Here is a 21,139-nt window from a genome sequence, read left to right on the forward strand (position 1 = left end):
CTTGTTATGTACATTAATTTTATAGACGTTATATAACAAATAATGAGTAAAAAAAAAATTAAAATAAAAGTGCTTGTATGTATAATATGTATATTATACAAATAAATAGTAATATTTTACGAGCTCGGTTGTAACTTGTAATACAAACGGTGCACAGACGGAGAACAAATCCTACCACAGTAACCATAACTCAAACGTAAGCGAAGTGTCGTTTTTGGGGTAAAAAGAGCGAGGGCGCTAGTTATAATTTACAACGGCGTTAAACGTTTGAACGTCGATCGCGCGTAGGTGCCGTGTTTATTAAACCGTTATGTACCTTCTCGTGTCGTTGTGTTGTGTGTATTATATATATATATATATATATATATATACTGCTACGGATGTCTGATATATGTTAATAAATAATAAACCACATTATTATATTATTGCGGTTTTCGCAATAAATTCTAAACGAACGGCGAGCGCGTAAGCCTGCTGGTAACTACGAGCGTACGCGCAGTGCGGTAGGATTTTCATGATAGGTTGGGAACCATTGGACGTCCCGTCGGTAGAGCGTTGCTTGATAATATGGCCCTTGATATTATTATGTAACCGGTTGTCGACGACTGCGATGGAAAGACCGACGGCCCGCCGCTTGCAGTGTTCAACTGCTCACGCTCGCCGAAGTGTCTATAGTGAGTGTCCGAACGTGTCATGTCGGGTCGCGTGCATTTTTTAAAAACCAAACTATTCCCTAGAGCCGCCGCCGAGGGGGCGTTCGGTGTCAATGTGGAATACGAAGATTTTGATGTAGACGCGAATTCGGTGGCCGCCGATCACTTCGCGTCAGACATACTGTTCGGCACGGTCACAACGAAAACCGGCGACCGGCATGCCGTGGTGATCAAGTTCAAAAACAGTAACGCTCAGCTGTCTGCCATGATGAACATGCATCAAAAATTCTACAACGAGTACGTCTTCTACGCCAAACTGTTGCCGGAACTAGCCCGGGCGTCCGGCGCCGTTCCGTTGTCTGCGCTGTTTCCTAGATTCGTCTATTCCAATGTCACATTTGACGGTAATTCCGGCGCAAACGGCGACGTCAACGAATACCAGGTAATCGTTGTCCAGAACATGACTCCGACCGGGTACCGATTGTCTGACGAACGATTATTTTTGGACAAGCATCACGTGGAACTGGCGTTGCGCAAGTTGGGCGCTTTTCACGGGTACTCTTACGCGGCCAAGGCCAGCGAAACCGGGCGTCAGAAGTTCCTCGATCTTGTCGGTCTGCTAGCCGAGACCGAATGGTTCGAAGGCTACTGGTACAAGAGTCCGCGGTTCTTGGCAGGTATCTAAATTATTTGAACTTTAACCACAAATTAGATAAAACAGTTTTATCTAATCTATGCTTTAACTGCTCCAATTTCCGGCCTTCTTTCCAATTGTACAAACTTCGTTTAGCTTTGGCTTTTTAGCTTTAGGTTTGGCTCTGTGGTATATTATGACTTGTCTTTTACACGATAAGGGTACACTTTAGTTTGAAAACAATTCTAAACTTTTGAGAAATTTACATTAGATATTCGGATACTTGTTAACTTTATAGATCGAAAAAAAGAAACAATACTCTGGTCTCATGAAAATAAATATACAACATGTTTAGAATGAAGTCTAACATCTATTCTCAATATATTATATTCCACTGTATGTTATTTCACGCTTATTAAAACACATTTAAAAATTCAAAACATTTGTTTTGTCACTTTATTAATTCAAAATATTAATAAATAATTAGGATTTAATATGTTATTAAATATAGCTAAAATGTATACACTTTCTAAAGTTTAAAACCTTCTGAGTTAATAATGAATAAAAACGAATTTTTTTATGAGATTCAGCTAGAATTTTAAAAACGCTGTTATATAACGAACAATTTGACATTCTAACTTAACATATAAAATATTTGAAATTTGAATTAAAATATATTTTCTAATGTAACCAAAAGTCAACTCTGTGTGGTCGGGTTTGCTATTACATTCGATTTTCCGAACAAACTGGCAACCCATTTTAGATTGATAATATAGTCATTAGTTAGGCATATTTCTGAGTAACAAGGTTTTATAAAATTGCTTTACAATAAATAAATCGTTGTAAAACTAATATATTCTCAGCTTCATATCATAACTAAATGTCAAACTGTAATACATATTTATTTTATGTATATAAGAAGTAATTTATACATAGAATAGTTTAAAAAAATACTTTTTAAATGGATTTTTTGGAAATTTGTCAAATATATTCAGTGATATTTCCACACACACTCGTAGTTTTGAAATCAAAATTATTCTTGTTATTATTTTAATTTATTTAAAAAAAATAACTGTTAAGCTGAGCCATTAGAATTCTTAAAACACCTTTTTAAATTGAATAAATGAAACATAATTATTCTAAATTTTGTTGACTTTGAACTATACAGTACAAAAAATAAATAATTTATAAATATCGTCGTATCGGTTGAATTGCTGGTTAAAGCAAAGTTATAGTGAAATGTTATTAATTATACACTGTTAGAACTAGAAACAACACACGAGATAAGTCGGCGTTGTAAAATTTAGAGATAAACAAGTAAATATTTTTGTAGTTGTTTGCTAAGGTGGAATAATATCATCATCATTTGAGTATTAATTATTTATAAATTATGTATGGTGTACATTTAATAGCCTTGGTTAGATAACGACTTTACTTAAATAGTGTACAGTTGGCTACTATCACAATATGGTCATAACCAATATCAGAAGTCATAAATATTTTAATAAACAATGTAATAAAGCGACTAAATTCACTCTTATCACGGCTTTTAAACTAAAAGAAAACCAAAATGATTAAATTTAAATTGGTAAACCAATTATCACCGAAAATGTATGGTAACATACATGCTTCCAACAGTAACATATTATTTTTTTTAAATATCTCTAAGGGGAAAAAATAGCATTAATTATATCCCGAGTTATAAAATAATATTCATTATTTTAGTACACTACTGTTAAGTACTTATTACAAAATACTTTTGCAATAAGTACTTAACTACATTACAACAAATCTATTGATATTAAATAAAAAATTGCCACATAGTTGTATTATAATTTTTAAATTTGTCATTTGATCAATAATTTTGAAGTGTGTGATCCATATAGTTTCAACACAGTATGAGTGTTATAATTGTCAACATTATAGATAAGGTCTTGAAAATCTGCTATGACAAAAATATAATAAATGTAATAATAAAAAAAACAAACAACGGATTAACTTAAGTTCGACAAAAAAAATATAACTCACAAAGCCTAGTAATTGTAAATGATGGATAGGATGAAAAACACATTCTCTCGTTAAAAAATAAAATAAAATGAAATTTCCATTCGCGGTTCTAATTAAAGGCATTAGATATTTTTCCCTTTTAAGGATGAACTCTAGTAAAACCCATTCTGGTTAGAAATCTTGAAATTTTAGTCGATATGAATTTATGGTACACACGACACCGTTAAAATTCATTAAGTTATTTTCTGCTGCAAGGCAATACAAAAAAAATGTATATATTCACTTGACATCAACTGAGTGACTTTTCACGAAAATCTTTGTTGTAAGAAAAATGACAAGAAATATAGATGCTAGACATATATATGCTATTCAATTAATTAGGTTATACAAGTAATACACACATTATACATGGTTAGACCGTAAACAATTACCTATTATACTATCGGCTTTTACTTTGCCGGTATGTCCTATATACTATGACATTAAGTCACACTAATCGTTTGCAACATGTAAATGCTCATTTAAGCATTTCCAATTCGTTTTTAATAATATTAAGTCGTTATTACGTCTGAGAGCTTTTAGGAACGATTTCCTTCTGCCATTTTAATATCATTACTGTACATCATCATACTCATCACTTATATTAGGTTACTCGAAGGATAATTGCTAGCTTACAATATGGACGTATTAATAAGAATAAAAAATGAAATGAACATTTTCAGTTTCTCGCAAAAATGTAATGATCTTTAGTTATTCAGGCTTTGTGCTTAAGAGAGTAGTTTTATTTTAAAACAATGCCGATTCTAAAGAAAATTATTCCAAGTACAACAAACGTAAATCCTATCCAGACTTATGATTTTTTTCCAATTTTTCAGGAACGTCCTTAAGACTTCCACTCGCTAAGCAAGATTAAAACTGTAATTAAAAATTAATTTATAAAGAAAAATATGCCAACATTTAGGCCATAAGTAGTTTTCTTTTTTAAATGACACAAAAAATCATCACAATTCTATTATTATTATGAGATGTCAAATCTATTCCCGTAAGAAGTTTTTTTTCACTATAAAAATTAGTTACTGCGATTTATACAAACAATTTTGAACGTTATAAATTATAGTTATTTGCTAATGTAAGATTAATCCAGATCTTTTGGCTGGACGTCTATCAAAAATTAGCGTCATGTTACATTTAGTGTCCTATTGTTTCCATAGTTACCAACGGCCTATAAGCAACACGATTAAATGTTATATATATATATATATATATATTGATAAATATAATTACTAAACCAGTGAAATCGTATCTTCCGTACACAGTATAGTTTCGTACATCGTCCTGTATTATACTCCTTGTTTTATACGTTTGACCTTTTGTAATCAGTAGTGGGCTGGAAAATTTGAAATCGGTACCTAAATCCGAAGCCGAGCGTAAAGGATCAGTATTATTATTACCAAGCTCGAATAAATTTATTTTTTCAAACTTGTACATTCTCTCTATTGTGAGAGAGATGTTTGATTATGTATATTACGCACTTCTATCCATCAATCGGACTACGTTATTTTCGTTTTCGGTATCATTGATCACCCTATCCACTTCGTATTTCATATACTTTATTTCCCTCGTAGGAAAGACATTGAACCGTGTGAATTGAGTAAAAACCGAATATACCAAAAGATATGTAACTTCCGGAAAAAATCTACATTTTTTTGGTTAAATATATTCTATACTATTTTGCAATAATAAATAGGCAAAAGCAGGGCTCTTTAGCATTTTCCAGTTTTGAACTGTATATAATTGTTAAAAAATACAAAATGTATTGTAGTTTTAGTATATATTATACTAAAATTACAACAAATTTTGTTTGATAATTATTAAAATTATTTTATAAATGTAATACAATTTTCAGTTTTAATGCACTGATAGAATAATGATTGTACACGGAATATAAGTATGAACGAATTATTATGCTTAAAAAAATGTATTTACATGAAAATGCGGTTTCAAAATCTTAAAATACATACTGGCACACACCATTTTATCAAACAATTATTATTAAATTTTTTTTTTTTTTTAATTATTTACATGGTTCATTATTTCTAGACTGTGACAAAATGTATAATATATGACGGAGAAAAGAGTTTTTCAAATGGGTACACACAGATGACAAAGGCTTTGCTAGTGTATTTTTTTAACTAGTGCATCACTCTTTAATCAGGTGCATACGCCACTTTTTCGCTGTGCAAAAAAAGAGAAATACGTTTACACTAAATAATTAGAGACAGCCGTTGAACCGTTTTTACAGATAAATGGACTTTTGATAATACTGCAGACGCCCGGAGTTATATTAATTCCATAAGCATAATCTATTTAAGCTGTGTTTATAAATATTTACTGTACATCAGCTGTGTATTCATTAAATATTGGTAAATGAACGTGATATATTAAGCTTACCACATAATACGGTTATGTACGTACACATAACATGTGCAAGGGACGTTTGTATAGTCAATCATTGCAGTATAATTTTTGCATATAATAAGACGGTAAAACGGTATGAGAAATTGACGATCAGTATACGGTAGGTATATATTATATTCGAGTACCTAGAATTGGAAATACAATTAGTCCAGCATCCCGAGTACGTACAACGATTTAAGATATTAGCATTTTGCGCGTACGGCATTGGAGTGGATTACCAAAGGCCGGTATACCACGTTTAATATTTTAAATAAAGTCCTCGTGCTCGGTTTGTCGATAGTTTTTAATAAAGATGCTGATTGTCAGCCATTCTGAGATTCTGATAAAAAAAAAACAATACACTTACCTTATTATTTGAACTTAATACCTCGATTTTGTCTAATCAACTCCGAACTGGAATTATGTAGTAAAATTTGTAATGCACAGATTTGTTAGCACAAATAAAAAATACTATATTAACTATGCACAATACATTTTTACGGTCAGATATATCAATTCCATTTGTACACGTTTTTTTTGTTTTAAAAGGCTATGATAATAACTCGAATGTAACATAAATATTTATTAACTTTATGAAACAGTCGAAGGTAGTTTCTATGTATTCACTTTTTTTTTAAAACTCGCATCGTATACGGTAATCGAGTTATTTTGGTCTTGAAGTATGAGTTCTGAATTCCCCGAGATTCTTTTTAAGTCAGATAAGCTTAGACGTGATTAAACTGAGAACGTGTTGGCTTTACAATAATGATTTTTTTTATTTGTTCGCATTAAATAACTTTCAAACCACCGAGCTGACAATAGCGAGAGGGAGGGGAATACATTTCTCTAGGACAAAAATAAAACGAGTTCAACATAATATTTTTTAAGTACTTTATAACTTCAAGTTGTTTATACCATGTATAAGTAAAATTAAGGTATAAAGACTACAAATGTAGTATATTGGGAAATCTCGTTGGAGAATAAAACATTAGAAACTGTTAAATTAATTGTTTTTTTTTTTTGACAATTGTGAGACTAGAGAGTATGAACTAAAGATTTTTGATAGTATTTTTAATAATAGCCGATCTTCAAAATTACCAATAATTGAAACACAATTATTATGGCAATAGGTAAAAATTGAAAGTTTATCGTGGGGTTGGATTAATTGATGACTTGGAGTAGTTGATATTATATTTTAAAGTCAAATCAATCATCAGTAAGAAAAGCAATTGAATGTTAATCTGTATAAATTGAAAATGTAAGAAACATTTACGCTTTTATTACACGCATAAAATGAGAAGAAATAAAATAATTACGACCGCAAGATCATTTGAAAAAAATATCTTTTCTTTGTGGTAGTTCATTAACATTTCGAGTGCTAATGGATTTTTTTTATCAAAGGCGTACTCTTTATAGCTCAGTCGCTTCCCATGTAATATACATTTTTTAAATTATTAAGAAAATATAAGCCAATTTAAATCTTAAACATATTATACTTAAATGTCTAACATTTATAGACATTAAAGTTCGGTACGCCGAACTTATGTGCTGGGTTATACATATAATAACTGATTTAACTAGTTCAATGTACAATATAAAATAAGATAAAAGTAATAGTTTTATAATCATCGTCTGTAGCCCGTAATTGAATACTGAATAGTTTTTTTATTTTGTTTTGTTTTACTAATATTTAAAGAAACCAATGAGGGGAGATGTTTAAGTGTATAGTTCAATATTACGTTATAGTTTACGCTGTTTACCTTTGTCGTAGTTTTTATTTTTCTCTTCTACTATACATAGAATGTTTAGCATTTGTATTAATAGAAAAATGTTGCTTAATACCTAGCATTTAGTCGTCGTTCTACCACAAGACAATATTATAAACAAACAATACTTTACGTTAAAAGCGTAAATTGTTTGAACAAATAAAACGCGTTTATTTAGTGGGCAAGAAAAAACGTAGCTTTAGTCTTTATTTGCAATAACAATAATAACCAAATGATTTTTTTTTCACTCTCTAGGTGTTAAAATTTTAATAAAATCGGTTCCTTCCTTTATTTATTACTTTAAACGACAAGTTGATTTTATTTAATACAATATTATATAAATATTTACTACAACAAACAGCGAGGGCTTGTTACAAAATGAAATAATTTAAAATTTCTACAGCCTAACGTTATAATCCAAAGACGTAAAAAAATATTATTGGAGAATTTTAGTTTTCTCATGTACTTGAATAAAAAAAATGCAACCAGAAAGATTACTTTTTTTTTATCATTGATTAAAATTAAAATTTGGTTTATAAATTATGATTTGTGTAACGAAATATTTTTGATAGTTTCAAACGATTATTGTTCTAATATTTTTAAAAATACGTGTTTTGTTTTTAAAGGTAAATTTTCTGTTTTATCAATTAATAACTTTACAGTTGGTTCTGTCTAGAATGGAATCTCAAGCAAAGGCAAAAATGTGTTTCTTTAAGAGTACTTTGGTTACGTATCCGTGACAACCAGTTCTTGTAGTCGAACTCTCCAATTTAAGTTAGGGCTACTTTATAATATTTTTGGACTAATTAATGATTACGTTAAAAGAACAACTACTTTACCGAATAGTATTTTTTTTATATTTAGTGGTTACAACTACAAAATCAGGTTGTCACAGACGCACCTAAACTCTAGCTGATACAACATTTTTTCTCTCCTAACGAGACCGAGCAAACCCGTTTTTACTTTTTTATCTTATTTAGTAAAGTTTACCTAATTTGGAGTCTGTTTTGGACAGATTGTACTGTATTTGAGTGTAAAAATATGCCAATTTTAATATTTAGAAAAATAGGTTACTTTGGTTGTGATGTTGGTCTTTAATTTGGCTTAAGGGCATCGAATGCGGTGTATTTTTTTTTTTGACGTCTTAGAAAAAAACCCTGACAAAATTTCGACTACTTAAAATGGTCCAATTTCAATTATGTATAAAATTTTGTGTTTTTATGTAAAAAATGTTTTTTTATTATAGAAAAATTGTCAAATTATAAGTATTAATTGATTACAGTAAACTGCTTCGATGCGGAACAACAATGCTATTTTAAATGAAAATCTATGTTCTACATAACCCAGTAGTCAATGAATTAGAATTTTCTTACAGAATTGAGATCGAACTATCCTAAGTAGGTGTAATTTTGTCAGGCTTTTAGGTCTAATATACCACTGAAAAAACTACTTATTTTTCGTTTGATTCTATATTTACAGCATCTGATTTACACTAAAGTTCATAATATGATTCAATTTATTTATATAATGTTTGTTGTGTAATCACAATATTTGTTATATATGTTTACCTATTAATATTACGTATAATATAAAGTTCATAGTACATAAAGATAAAATATATCGTTATTGCATTGCGGCTTAGATAAAAAAGGTTTATCTCGGACGTCAGAGTGTTCAATAATATTAATCAACAAAAGATAATGTCAAACTGCCTTACCTTAAACCGTTGAACTTATTTAAGCGAAAGTCAAGGCAAACGTTTATAAACATAATCTTGTTACCTGCTATTGTCAGTTGAAAAACTTTTGCAAATGAATAATGTTAATAGGAAACTTAATGTATAGTTTTACGTATATTACTTTCTCTCAAAAACTCATTGTAGCGCGAAACATAATCGGGTTACAATATTAATCAATTTTATTGAAATATCCTAATAATAATTTTCAATGGAATATGAGCATTTCAATGTGCAAATCGCTTCGGCTACATAGTCATAAGGATCCACGGTTTAAGATAAACTTAAAATATTTTAACTCGTCAGTAATTCCACTTGAAGTTAAAACAGTCTAAGCAGTTTTCACAAAATAGCTTTCACATAATAAATATTAGTTAATTTAATGCGAAACAATCAAAGTATGCATGTAAAAAATTAATACAATAGTTCTTAACCAGACCCAACCAATAAAGACTTAATTAAAAAATGGAATAATTGTTTTGAAGCTATTATGGATTTTTATATTGTGCACAATATTTATCATTTTAAATGTTACGTTATAGTAATTCACCGTTGTTGGCTGGTGTTTCGGACCATTGCGTGGTAGATCATCAGATAGTATGCTACTATTTCACTACTGCATTAAAATTATGCACAGGGTGTTAAGTATTTTATATCACAGTCATTTTTTCTATTTAATAATAAATTGTTTTATCCAAAAAGTTGCGTTCACAATAATTATTTCATCAAATTATCAACAATAATTTAATATTGTTAGTGTTGTAAAATATTTTTGTAAAGGGTAATTTTTAATTTTAAAAAAGGAGACCAGCATATTTGATTTACTAATCAAAAGCAGAGTAAAATAATGAAAACAATGACTAGGTAGTCGATAATCAGTTTTGTATAAATACTTTTTGAGCATTTCTAGTATAGGCAGAGAAGAGGTAGCAAAATGTTATTTTTATCGTTAAAGTGTGCATTTATAGGGCTGGTTACTGTATTCTATTTAAAATTTTCTAGTCCAAATCGGTCCAAACCTAGTCATGTGTACTGTTGTACATAATATACCACGGGTCATAAGCCGATTGTGCCTAATTATAGTCGCTATATTGTATTATGTTATTGTATATTATGTGTTGCGTCACGCAGGAACCGGCCACAGAGGATTGAGCGCGCATGTACTCAACAGCGAAACACCGTCCGAACGGTTGGACGGGATGCGGTCGTTGTTGGATGGCAACAGTGAAACCATGGCGGAATTGTTACGACCAGTGGAACCGAACGCGGTTCTATGCCACGGCGACTTTTGTCGCAACAACCTGCTCTACAAGTACGACGAGACCGGTCGGCCCGTGGACGTGTTGTTGTTCGACACGGCGCAAGCGAGGTACGCGTCGCCAGCGGTCGACTTGTCCTTTTTCTTGTATTTGAACACAACCGAGGAAGACCGCCGGCTGCACTGGGATTCGTACATAGCCGCCTACGTGGCCGGCATGGCTAAAGCGTTTCCCGGCATGGCCGCGATCGACGTACACCAAGAGATGCGACCTCGCGCCCTCTACGGATACGCACACTGTTCATTCTTCCTGCCAGCAATGGTGCACCCGACGCCACCCGACGTAGAGAAGTTGACCACGTGCACGGACGACGAACGCATCGAACTGATCAACGAATCGGGTGGACCCAAAGCGGACCACCTGCTCGCGTCCATCGTAGGACACATGATCGAACGGCAGTACGTGTAAATAGGCAGAAATCTTATTTTTATACCGAATGAATAACTAATATTAATTGTTACCTACGGGGTTCGACTGTGATTTGATGCATGCACACACGTGTATGATACATTTCTGTAATATTGTGTTACAGTTTTAGAGATGTTATGTCTGTTATTTGTTGTAATAAAATATTTTTTCTCAAAAACACGAAATTTGCATTGTACACGCATATTATTTATATTGGTACAAATAAGATTATTTACGAAATAAATTAGAATACACTGCTAATGTATACTAGTCATACTTGCCATTTGAACTTCATCGCAATCTAGATCGGAAAAAAACAGTTACATAACTAATTTAGTTAGACCTTTTTTTATTATTATTGTACAATATTATAATATAATAATATTATGGCGTCTCGAGATTAAACAGATCGTTCTTATTAAATTAATAACACAAATAATGCAATTACCAAACGATACCCATCTTTAAAGTAGATAAATGTTTAAATGTAATACTTAATTAAAATTTAACGCTTGCATATTTAACAAAGTCTATGTAGAATGAATTCAAGGAATCAAATAAAAGATTCTTGTATAGTTAACAATAAATAATATTAACAACTTGCAATTTTGTGCGTACAACATTATTTTCAATTAATTACAATTTAATTTTGACGGAATAAGGGCAAATTAAGAAGAGGAAAATCCGCTAGGTGTCTCTGTTAACACCGATAATTTGTTTCAGCATTACGTACAGTCGTATATACTAGGATAAATGTTTATTAATTATATATAATACTATTTTAAATAAATATTCTATTTTAAAATCTAAACCATAAAAAAAAAAAACGTTTGGAACGGAGTGAAAAATTATTCCTGTACTAATTTTAAATAGAACTTTATGTAGTGTTTCTTTTTGGGTATAATTTTTTCCTTTAAACTTCCATCTTAATGAGTCATTCAAAAGCACTTATTTTGTGATAAATGTAAATAAGGACAAACGAGAGCAGTCAAGAAAGTGCGGATCGACATTATTTATGTAGGTGTGTATTCAAAAGCATGTAAATTGAATAGAATTACTTACAGATCGCATTACCTACACAATGTTACAGCTTTTATAATTATTCAAATTCGCAAGTCCAAAATCGAACAGCTTGAAACATTTTGATCGGTCGTTCTAATGGCGTTAAGACTTTTTAATGATGGTGTATATATATATATATATATAACTAGTATAATTAAAAAACCGAAAATGTATTAGCATATACTATGTGACGTGGAACACCTAACAGTGTAATTGTGTTCACCAAAAAGATTAATTTTTCATCTTGAGGACTGAGTTCTTGTTTTATGGCTCAACGTTTTCTCGTAAACTTGTGTTTTAGTAGTTTTTATCAGTTTGTATGAATTTGTTCACTACTATTATTTATTTAAACTCCAAGCCAACCGAAGGTACGTCAAAGTCCGACATATTATGAGTACTATTATTGAAAGCGGAATATTGTATTACTATCTCGGTACCTATCTCATTTAATTCCAGCCGAATGCGTTCAAATGCCAAAAAATACTTTGGGTTCATACTCGACGGCTATAGAAAAACAAACTTGCCCTGCTTCGATCGAACCCATTTTATGTTAAACATTATAGTATATAGTCGTGCAAAGAAAATGCCATCAACCCACATGCCGAGCATCATTTACTAACCGAGCTACCTACATCCCTACACAGATTTCAGTAACTTTACTTTAGCTGTCAAGCTGCAGTCGAAAAAGTATTGGTTTTTACAGCGAAGTGATTATGTTTGTTTAATCGAAAATCAAATGTTTGATTTAAAAAATAGTATAAAATAATTTAACTCACGGTTTTATTTCTGAAGTATGATCATAGACCATTGAGTTGAACTATACATTAATTATTATTATTATTTTTTTTTAAACTATAGATTTAATTATAAATTTGAATTTAGTATTTCAGTATTGGTTTTTTTCTTAGTAAATATTTTTAGTAGTCTCATCAGTTAAAACTTTATTTCTATATTTTTAATAATAATAATAATAATAAAAATAGTTTTTACTTATTTGGTCAAAAATTTCACTTCTTAAAAGGCGATGGACTGGTTCTCATAATGGCAGCGCAGCATTGAGCATTCAAGGTTTGTTCAACTACATGATAATAATGCAATCAACGTATAAATCATTCATTGAAAACGTTAAAAACTTAACTGCGCTATTAAAACATTAATATTTATCATCTAATTTTGTGTTGGCGGACATGTCTCTTTTCTACACTTTACTGTTTTAAACGTAACTGAAATACATTTATACTTGTGTAAGTCGATATTTACCTTATTTTAACGTTTTTATAATTATTGTTTTTGTATAAATAATATTATGTAATTAATGAGCCATCATATTACCTAATAAAGGCTAATAAAAAAAAAAATATATATATATTTTAATAAAACCGGGATAACTAGAGTGCAATATATAATTTTAAGTTAAAGTGTTTAGAACTTATAGGAACGTTTATTTAAATTATTAACTCGTATTTTAACAAAATGTTGACCTTTAACATAATGTATTGAGAAATTTAGTGCAGAGGCGGATATGTGCTGGACCTGTCTTCTTTTTATACAAAACACCGGTTGACTTTTCCATTAGGATTTGAGCCTTTTCTGCAATTAGTGATACGTATTGAGTTAAAAGTCTGAACGTAAATTTTACACGTGAGTATTTAATAAAAATCAATATGTTTTCCAGTAGTAGTGCATATTTAATATCGGTGACTAACTAAAAGCTTTTGAAAGTAATATGGCGTCTCCTGACAAAAGAAAGCGCACGAAAAACGTGTGAACACAAGTGGTTTCGTAATCGAAAGGGTCGCTTTCACGCGTCAAAGTTAAAAAAAGTCGATAAGTTTTGAAATGTTATTTAGAGAGTTGATGTATTGCAGCGCATTGAAGATTTAACCACTTAAGCCTATGTACAAACAATATAAGCCTACATTAAAAAAAAATAAAACGAAGTACCTAGAGAAAATATGCGTTTTCCACGATTATGGCTGTTTGAGACGTACAATTGTATTCACGCTATGAGTTCAAATTCTTTCGAGTGGAACCAGGCACACCGTTATAAATCCTTGGCTATACGGGGTGGAGATAAATGAACCACAATACGTCATAACTTATGCCGGTAATGAGCGCACGCAAGTAGTTGAAATACATTTGTTCGGCCGACCCAAAAGTACACTAACGGTTTAACCAGGTTGCAGCTCGACCACTTAACCTAGCTCAAAAGTGTATAAGAAATACACCCCATGTAATAGCGTCTTGAATGTAAACGATATTGTTATTTCTATGAACAAAACATTTTTATTGTTAAAAAAACGCGTCAAAACTGTTAAAAATATTAATTTCAAACACGTAATATATTTTATAGTAGAGTAATATTTAAGGTAGCGTAGAGTCCATGTATGTACTTTAGTACTTATCAATATCTTATATCTCATTGACAAACTGCAGTAAACTGTAGATGATGAAGAATAACAAAAGTCAAAAACATAACAAATTCTGAAGACTCGAAAGTTTACCTTTCAAACATTTGTCGCCATATTTTGAACACATCACATTATTTTAGTTTAATCGGCGGAAAAGGATATTCTGTTACAATAACTGACAATATAAACTCGGACAAAAATTTATCTATTATTAACAATTTGATACATAATTATACCTACATCATACAAATTGATATTTTTATTAAAAAAAAAACTAGCAGTCTAAATCAAGATATTAATCTAAATAACTCAGTATGAAATTATTAAATTGAAAGTGGGGTACAACCTAGTTTGCAGGTTGGACACATTTTTTAGGGTTTCCCGGTTTTGGCGTTGAAGAAGTTAACTAATTCTAATTCTGACCCATTAAAGTACTCTTTAAGTAACTTAAGTCTCTTTATGCATGTTTGTATGTATACAAATGACCACGTACGTTTATTTATAAATTTAAATGACACGGATGATCTATTATAAAAGTATATTAATTATTGACGCTAATTATAGCGTCAATAATTCGTATATTACTCGGGGAATATATAAAATAAAATAATTAGCTTTAAAACATTGAAAATATGTTATCTGAATTAATTTATTTGACATCATTCGATTTTGTCACAATATGAGATGTGTTTTTTTACCGAAGAAACACGGTAACTAAAAAAAATAACCGTAAGTAAATACCTATATATACACCACATGTATTATATAAATAATTATATAACACACTTCTACGTACTTTCGTACGTTTCAATCGTTTTATTTCTATGCAACTAAACTATTACGTATTAATTAAAACGTTTTTTTTAATAATCTTTCAAAAAAATATGGAGATTCATAATTGTTTATTGGTTAGTGTAACAAAAAAAAAAAGAATTCATCAGTTTTGTGGAGTAATTATTGAATATGAGGTATGAGGTTATATGGTGAGATAAAAATTAAAATTAAAGACTACACGAAAAAAGTTTTAACGGTCATTTTACGGGAAAACTAATAATAAATTATAAAACGGCTGTAAAAATATTTTGTATGCTAATATTGAATTTATAATAGATAGATTTATACAAATTACTATAACAATAACGATGACAGATGTATATTTAAACTAAAACTCTTTTAGATAGTCTTTAACCGTAACTTTAAATGTAATTTAACAGACAACATTATAACCCTCATAAAGCCTTTCCTAAAAATAATTTCTGGTAACACTCTGATACCGCTCAAAGTTCCTTGTCTTCTTTATATATTTTGCTGTTATAATTATAAAATCCCACAGTATTTATGTAAAAATATTATACATAAATCTTACAGTATTTTTTTAACAGTAAAAAGTAATTGTTTACTACTAATGATTTAAATTAGTTGTATTAACATTCGTATTATTGTTTTACTACTTAAATGTATTTGAATATATATATATATATATACTATTAGTAATTGGTATAAAAAAAATTGCAAACCAGTAGCTGGCTTAATTATATTATTAGATTTTCTTTCATTATCTGTATTGCGTTTATGTGATTGTTATTTTTAAATATATTCTAAATTTTAAATCCTGTTTTCCTGTTAAGTCACCGTAACACTGACAGATTGCAATTTTAAATGTTTAATCATAAATTCATTAAACCGTAGCACGTTAATTAAAAATGATTTAAAATGATAATTGTAAAAGTATTTGTTGACATGGGGTTTGTTTAAGCGAGTAGAATAAATTATTAAAGTAGACATTCGCACAGTTTATAATTTTAATGTTTCAAAAATAATAGTCGTTTTTACAAAAAAAGCAGTACAAAGAGAAAATCATTACTAGGCTTGGACAATTAACATTTCAGTTCCGATATTAAACTTACTAATATTTTAATGACTAATATTGCGTGGTTTAGAACATTCATAATAAATATTAGTTGAAAAAATATTATTCCCTACTGCTTTAATGTGGTTGCCGTTTATACAAATTTTCTATTTAAGGTTTTTTCAGATTAAAAATATGTGTCAATCATTAATATAATTCAATAAAAATGTTAAAAAAATAGCCAGTTACTCACACTCCTTGCTTGTTCCGAGATCTATAGCTGACCTTTTCAAGGTCGCTCTTAACATAGTAATAGGTCGCTTGAAAAAAGTAAAGAATAGTATGGCAGCATTGACCGCTAAATAGTGATTTTTTTTTTTTAAATAGCATTCAATCAACAGTATAACAACTATGGGGATCATATTTTAAGTGTGTCTTATTTTGAAGTGATAAGGAAGAGGATGATTAATCGTAGAATGCAGTCTTACAGAGATTTCGATTGGTATGACATATAAACCGTAAATAATGCATTGACCATATTTTAAGAAAAGAAGTGTACGTTTTCCGACATTTCGCGGTAACCATCTGATGTAACGCCAAGTAAAGTCTTTAAAAAATTTAAGTCATTATGTAAAGATGCATTTGATCGTGCATATAATTTTAAAACTGTATTATAGTGATACTTTATATGACTCATATATTGTTTTGTCTAGGTGATGTATCTGGTTTGACAATAGATTCATAATAATTTTTTTATTTAAAGATTTAAGATTAGCAGAGAGTTAAAAATTAAAAAGTATAGCCTGAGTTAAGCAAATTGAAAGGGTTATTTTTAAAATTACCATATACCTTCAGTTATTTAATTATATACATACTACTGTTTGTGTTTTTTTCAGGGGACACCGTGTCTCATTTAACTTCATTAAATGTAATCTGTCATTGTACGGTCGTGATTGAATATGTTTCAGTATGTTTTGTATGTAGGTCGTGATTCGTTGCTGCGGCACCCAGCATGACTGTTATTGGAGTTTATTTAGCTTTAAATCAAATTTTTGAACGTTCACACAAAACAGTTGGCAAAACTCCAATTGTGAAAATGAAATTATTTGGCGTTTATATTATTATACCATTTTGGAAATATAATGCCAAAAATACAAATTACTAATCTGGAAGTATATTGTAACTTATTACTTAATATACTTATAAGTTATTTATTTAATAACCGACTGTGCGTTATAAAAATGAATTACTGTCAACGGCATAATTATTACCTATTGTTTCATATAACTTTATCACGCTGGAGTTTATTCAAATAAACTTGTTGTAGAATAATCGTTACCTTATACTATTTCTATCGATTTGCGGTCTTTTATATCAGCGCTTGTGCTTTTTGTAAATAATACAAACGATACAGGACATTAAAATAGTATAGTTTTAGTAGAAGTACAGAAGTACAGACATACATATAGACAACTAGAACAATGCTGATGAAACTGGGAACATTAGGTAATTGCAAACATGTATGGTAAAACGAAATATCCTGACTCACGACCCATGAAAAACACAGTCGAAGCTAAACTAAATTGTGCAATGCTTGAATAATTAGAAAATAAATTTGCGAAATTTTAAATATTTTTTATGCTGAGTTACACTAAATGAAAAAAGCCTTTATCGATTTTTTTTCACTTACAATTAGCATGAATGTTTTTTTAGACCTAACGTCTTTTTTTGTCCAATAACGTATATATATTTATATATATACATATAAGACAGACAACTAAGGTCTATCGTTAGCGCTGAAGGTGACATCATTGTTGTCGAAATATGTAAACGCTTTACGCATAGAGTGTATTATTTTTATGGTTAAGGGCTTAGAAATTCAGATATTGATTGTTCAATTATGTTAAACATAAAACCGACCGACCACCCTTATGGAGGACTATTACGCAAAAGAAACAAATACAACAAACTTATATGAACGTTTATCGGTTACCAACCACCACATGTTGTTTCTTTGCTGTGGGGTTTTATTGTAAAAGATTGTTATCGTTATTTTCTGTGAATATTTTATTATATTGCGTACACACAACAACAGCTATAATTGCGTCGGGAGGCGAAATCGATAAAATTGCTGGGAGAAGCACACACATAAATAAGATAAATCCAAAACGAAGATTACAACCGTCGCAGTTGTTGATAGAAGTAATGTATATTATGAGAGAGGTGAACCGATTTACATTTTGATGTAAGAAAGTTTGCGGTGCACACAGGCGGGGAGGTTGTCGCCTCGCAAAGGGATGTATAGCGACGCGGTTCGCCTCGTCTAATTCTTTCTGGGACACACAAACAATGCAATAGAATCGGTCGTCTATCACTACCGCGTGACAAATAAGAATACAACAAAAAAAATTGGCTTCCATTCACAGCACTAGCTCTATGTATCCGTTCTCGCCAGCGGTACGACCCGATATCGGATGATATTCAATGGGCTTGTACGGAATGTTCATCATTTCGAGTATCTATATATTATGTACACATACACGGGAGACCAATCCGCTTGGTTATAAGACTTTTTGGACGGGCAATATTTGTTATATGCGTTATGAGCGCGTAAAGCGATTTTGATCCCCCTCCCCCTGCTAACCCGTTTGTTATTGATGGTTCGTATATTTTATTTCGGGATATTTCCGGTTCGACAAACGTCTATCATGCTCGCTTATGCGCCGTCTAAAAAGTAATACGTTCAGTTAAAAATTAAATTAAATAAAAACTTTTAACGGTACTTTAATGTAAATATAAAAATAAAAGAAAACCTAATGAAATAAATTATATAAATGTAAAACTTTAGTTTTGTTGTATCAAATTTACAAACTCCTTAATCGTTTTTTAAAACGGTCGAACCTGTGCCGGAAATGTACTAAAATTATTTTTAGCTCTGCTCGAGTTTAAAGTTTTTTCTCTCTCATAAATAGGTTAATTATTCATTCCTCTCCCCGCGGTTGCGTGTATCTTTCATCGCCGACCCCTTTTCTTATTCGGTTGAATTATTATACGGGTCCCGACTACCTACCTTATTTGTGTAATAGCGGGAACCCAATATATTTATGTAGTTCAATTATTATTGGCCAATGGGAATGATAATATGGTAATAAAACGTCTGACTATTATTAGTATTGTACGTGCCACTGAACAATGTTTGCTCCGTTTCTAATGTGCCCCGACCACACTGTGTTGGAAATTTTTAATTTCATCATTATTCTTTGGTTTACATAAAATTTAAAAAATGAGCTAAATTTCTTGAAACTCAAACGATGATTGATTATTTTATTTTAAATATTTGTAAAAAATCGTCAATTAGACACCGTTTAAATGTTCGTTTTTTTCAAAAAGCTCTAAAAATATTTCCTATCTAATGATTTGGGAAAGTTTTATTGAGAAAGCAAGACACTGTTTAATTAGAAAATCATTATTAATTAAGGCTGTGGTAGTCAAATAAAAAAACTTTGTATGACTACCATTAATGTATAACGAATAACAATGTTATTCGTTATGTATTAATGTTATTATATTAATTATACTAAATTATTTAAGCTCTAAATTAAATTTTTGCAATAACTGCAAGTGCAATAAGTGGTGCCCTCTTAACCATAATATATATTAAATCCTAAGGTGTTATCTAAAACCTTTTCACTTTCAAGAAACTTTGCTAGCTTTTTAACTAACGACCATATTCCTTTAGTGCAGGTTAGTCTACTTGTTCGATTTCTAGTTGTTTTAAATAATATATTGACACTTATTATTTATCAATGTAACGACTGAGGTCTGTGTGTTTAGAACGCTAGTGACTAGAGTTAAGTAAAAAATAGCTATTAAATACTATTAGATCGATTCAGATATTGACTTTTACGGGCTGAATAGTTTTTGTGACTATTTATCTAAATGTTTTTTTTTCGATACAGATTTGGACCCTACATAAAATCAAAAATATGATCTACCCTTTAAATGTGCCTATATATAGAAGTTCGTGGATTAGGGTCGACATGTAAATAGGTTTTCACGCATAATGGAGTGAATATTTTTCAATACGGGTTACGCTTGAAACCGTATAAAAGTCAACAGCTGGTTAAAACAATAAAACCAAATACATTCACTGGGTTAAAATGCGTCTCTCGTTATTACTTTCGGCATGGCTAATGTAACAATGAGGGTATATATTATTTGACAGCTTTGTGCGATTATTCGTGTGCGTTTTCGGTTTTTAGTCGTTTTACTACAAACCATAACATTTCACAGCTTGAATTAACATAATATAACACAAACCGCACATAAAACATTTGTATGTGATAAAATTGACATAATATTAACTCTTTCCGAGGGAAAAAAAAGAAAATTATTTAACAATAGTTGTTTTTTAATATAACTAACCCTAAAAACAAACAGTCAAAGTAAGTTACTTTTATACGTAAATGATAAACTATATTTTCCGAGAAACTATAACATTGCCAAAATCAAAAGGCGTACAATAATATAGTAATATATTTTCATACTCAAATTATATACTTCATCTTCACATATCGTACCTCTTTTCAGGTTTAAAAACATAAATTATAAAAAGATTATTTTACATTTTTAATGATTGGATTATCATATGTAATTTGAAAAGCAGGGTAAATAAATTAGAAAAAAACTTTTTTAAAAACATGCTTTTCTAAAAAAAAAAATAGTAAAAAGTGAACTAAAAAGTAAAAAATAATTTTACTACAAGAACAATTTACCAATCAATTGTAGCATATTTTATTTAAAATGTCAATTACTTTGAAAACAACCGAAAATTACTT

General features: G+C 30.2%; 2 protein-coding genes across 5 annotated transcripts in view; both read left to right on the forward strand.

Moving 5' to 3' along the window:
• The window catches only part of LOC126837892 (uncharacterized), a 153,754-nt gene that overhangs the window by 25,451 nt on the left and 107,164 nt on the right, over positions 1-21,139 (forward strand). Inside the window, exon 1 of one of the 4 annotated variants that reach the window (XM_050571864.1) lies at positions 11,916-12,000. The exons of the other annotated variants lie outside the window; for them this stretch is intronic. The gene's annotated coding sequence lies outside the window, so the exon portion shown is untranslated. Of the gene's footprint in view, positions 1-11,915; positions 12,001-21,139 lie in introns of those variants that run through there. 4 annotated transcript variants of the gene reach the window in all.
• On the forward strand, positions 595-11,164 carry LOC126837893 (uncharacterized). The gene is made up of 2 exons (XM_050571868.1): positions 595-1,330; positions 10,384-11,164. Exons 1-2 carry the CDS (start codon positions 694-696, stop codon positions 10,977-10,979), a joined length of 1,233 nt encoding a protein of 410 aa, XP_050427825.1. The 5' UTR covers positions 595-693; the 3' UTR covers positions 10,980-11,164.

The sequence above is a fragment of the Adelges cooleyi genome, unplaced genomic scaffold (genome assembly GCF_023614345.1).
Source record: "Adelges cooleyi isolate 19-005CV unplaced genomic scaffold, UGA_ACOO_1.1 ACOO_flye_CR_arks_rails_tigmint_CR_PRNA_30, whole genome shotgun sequence".
Lineage (NCBI taxonomy): Eukaryota > Metazoa > Arthropoda > Insecta > Hemiptera > Adelgidae > Adelges > Adelges cooleyi.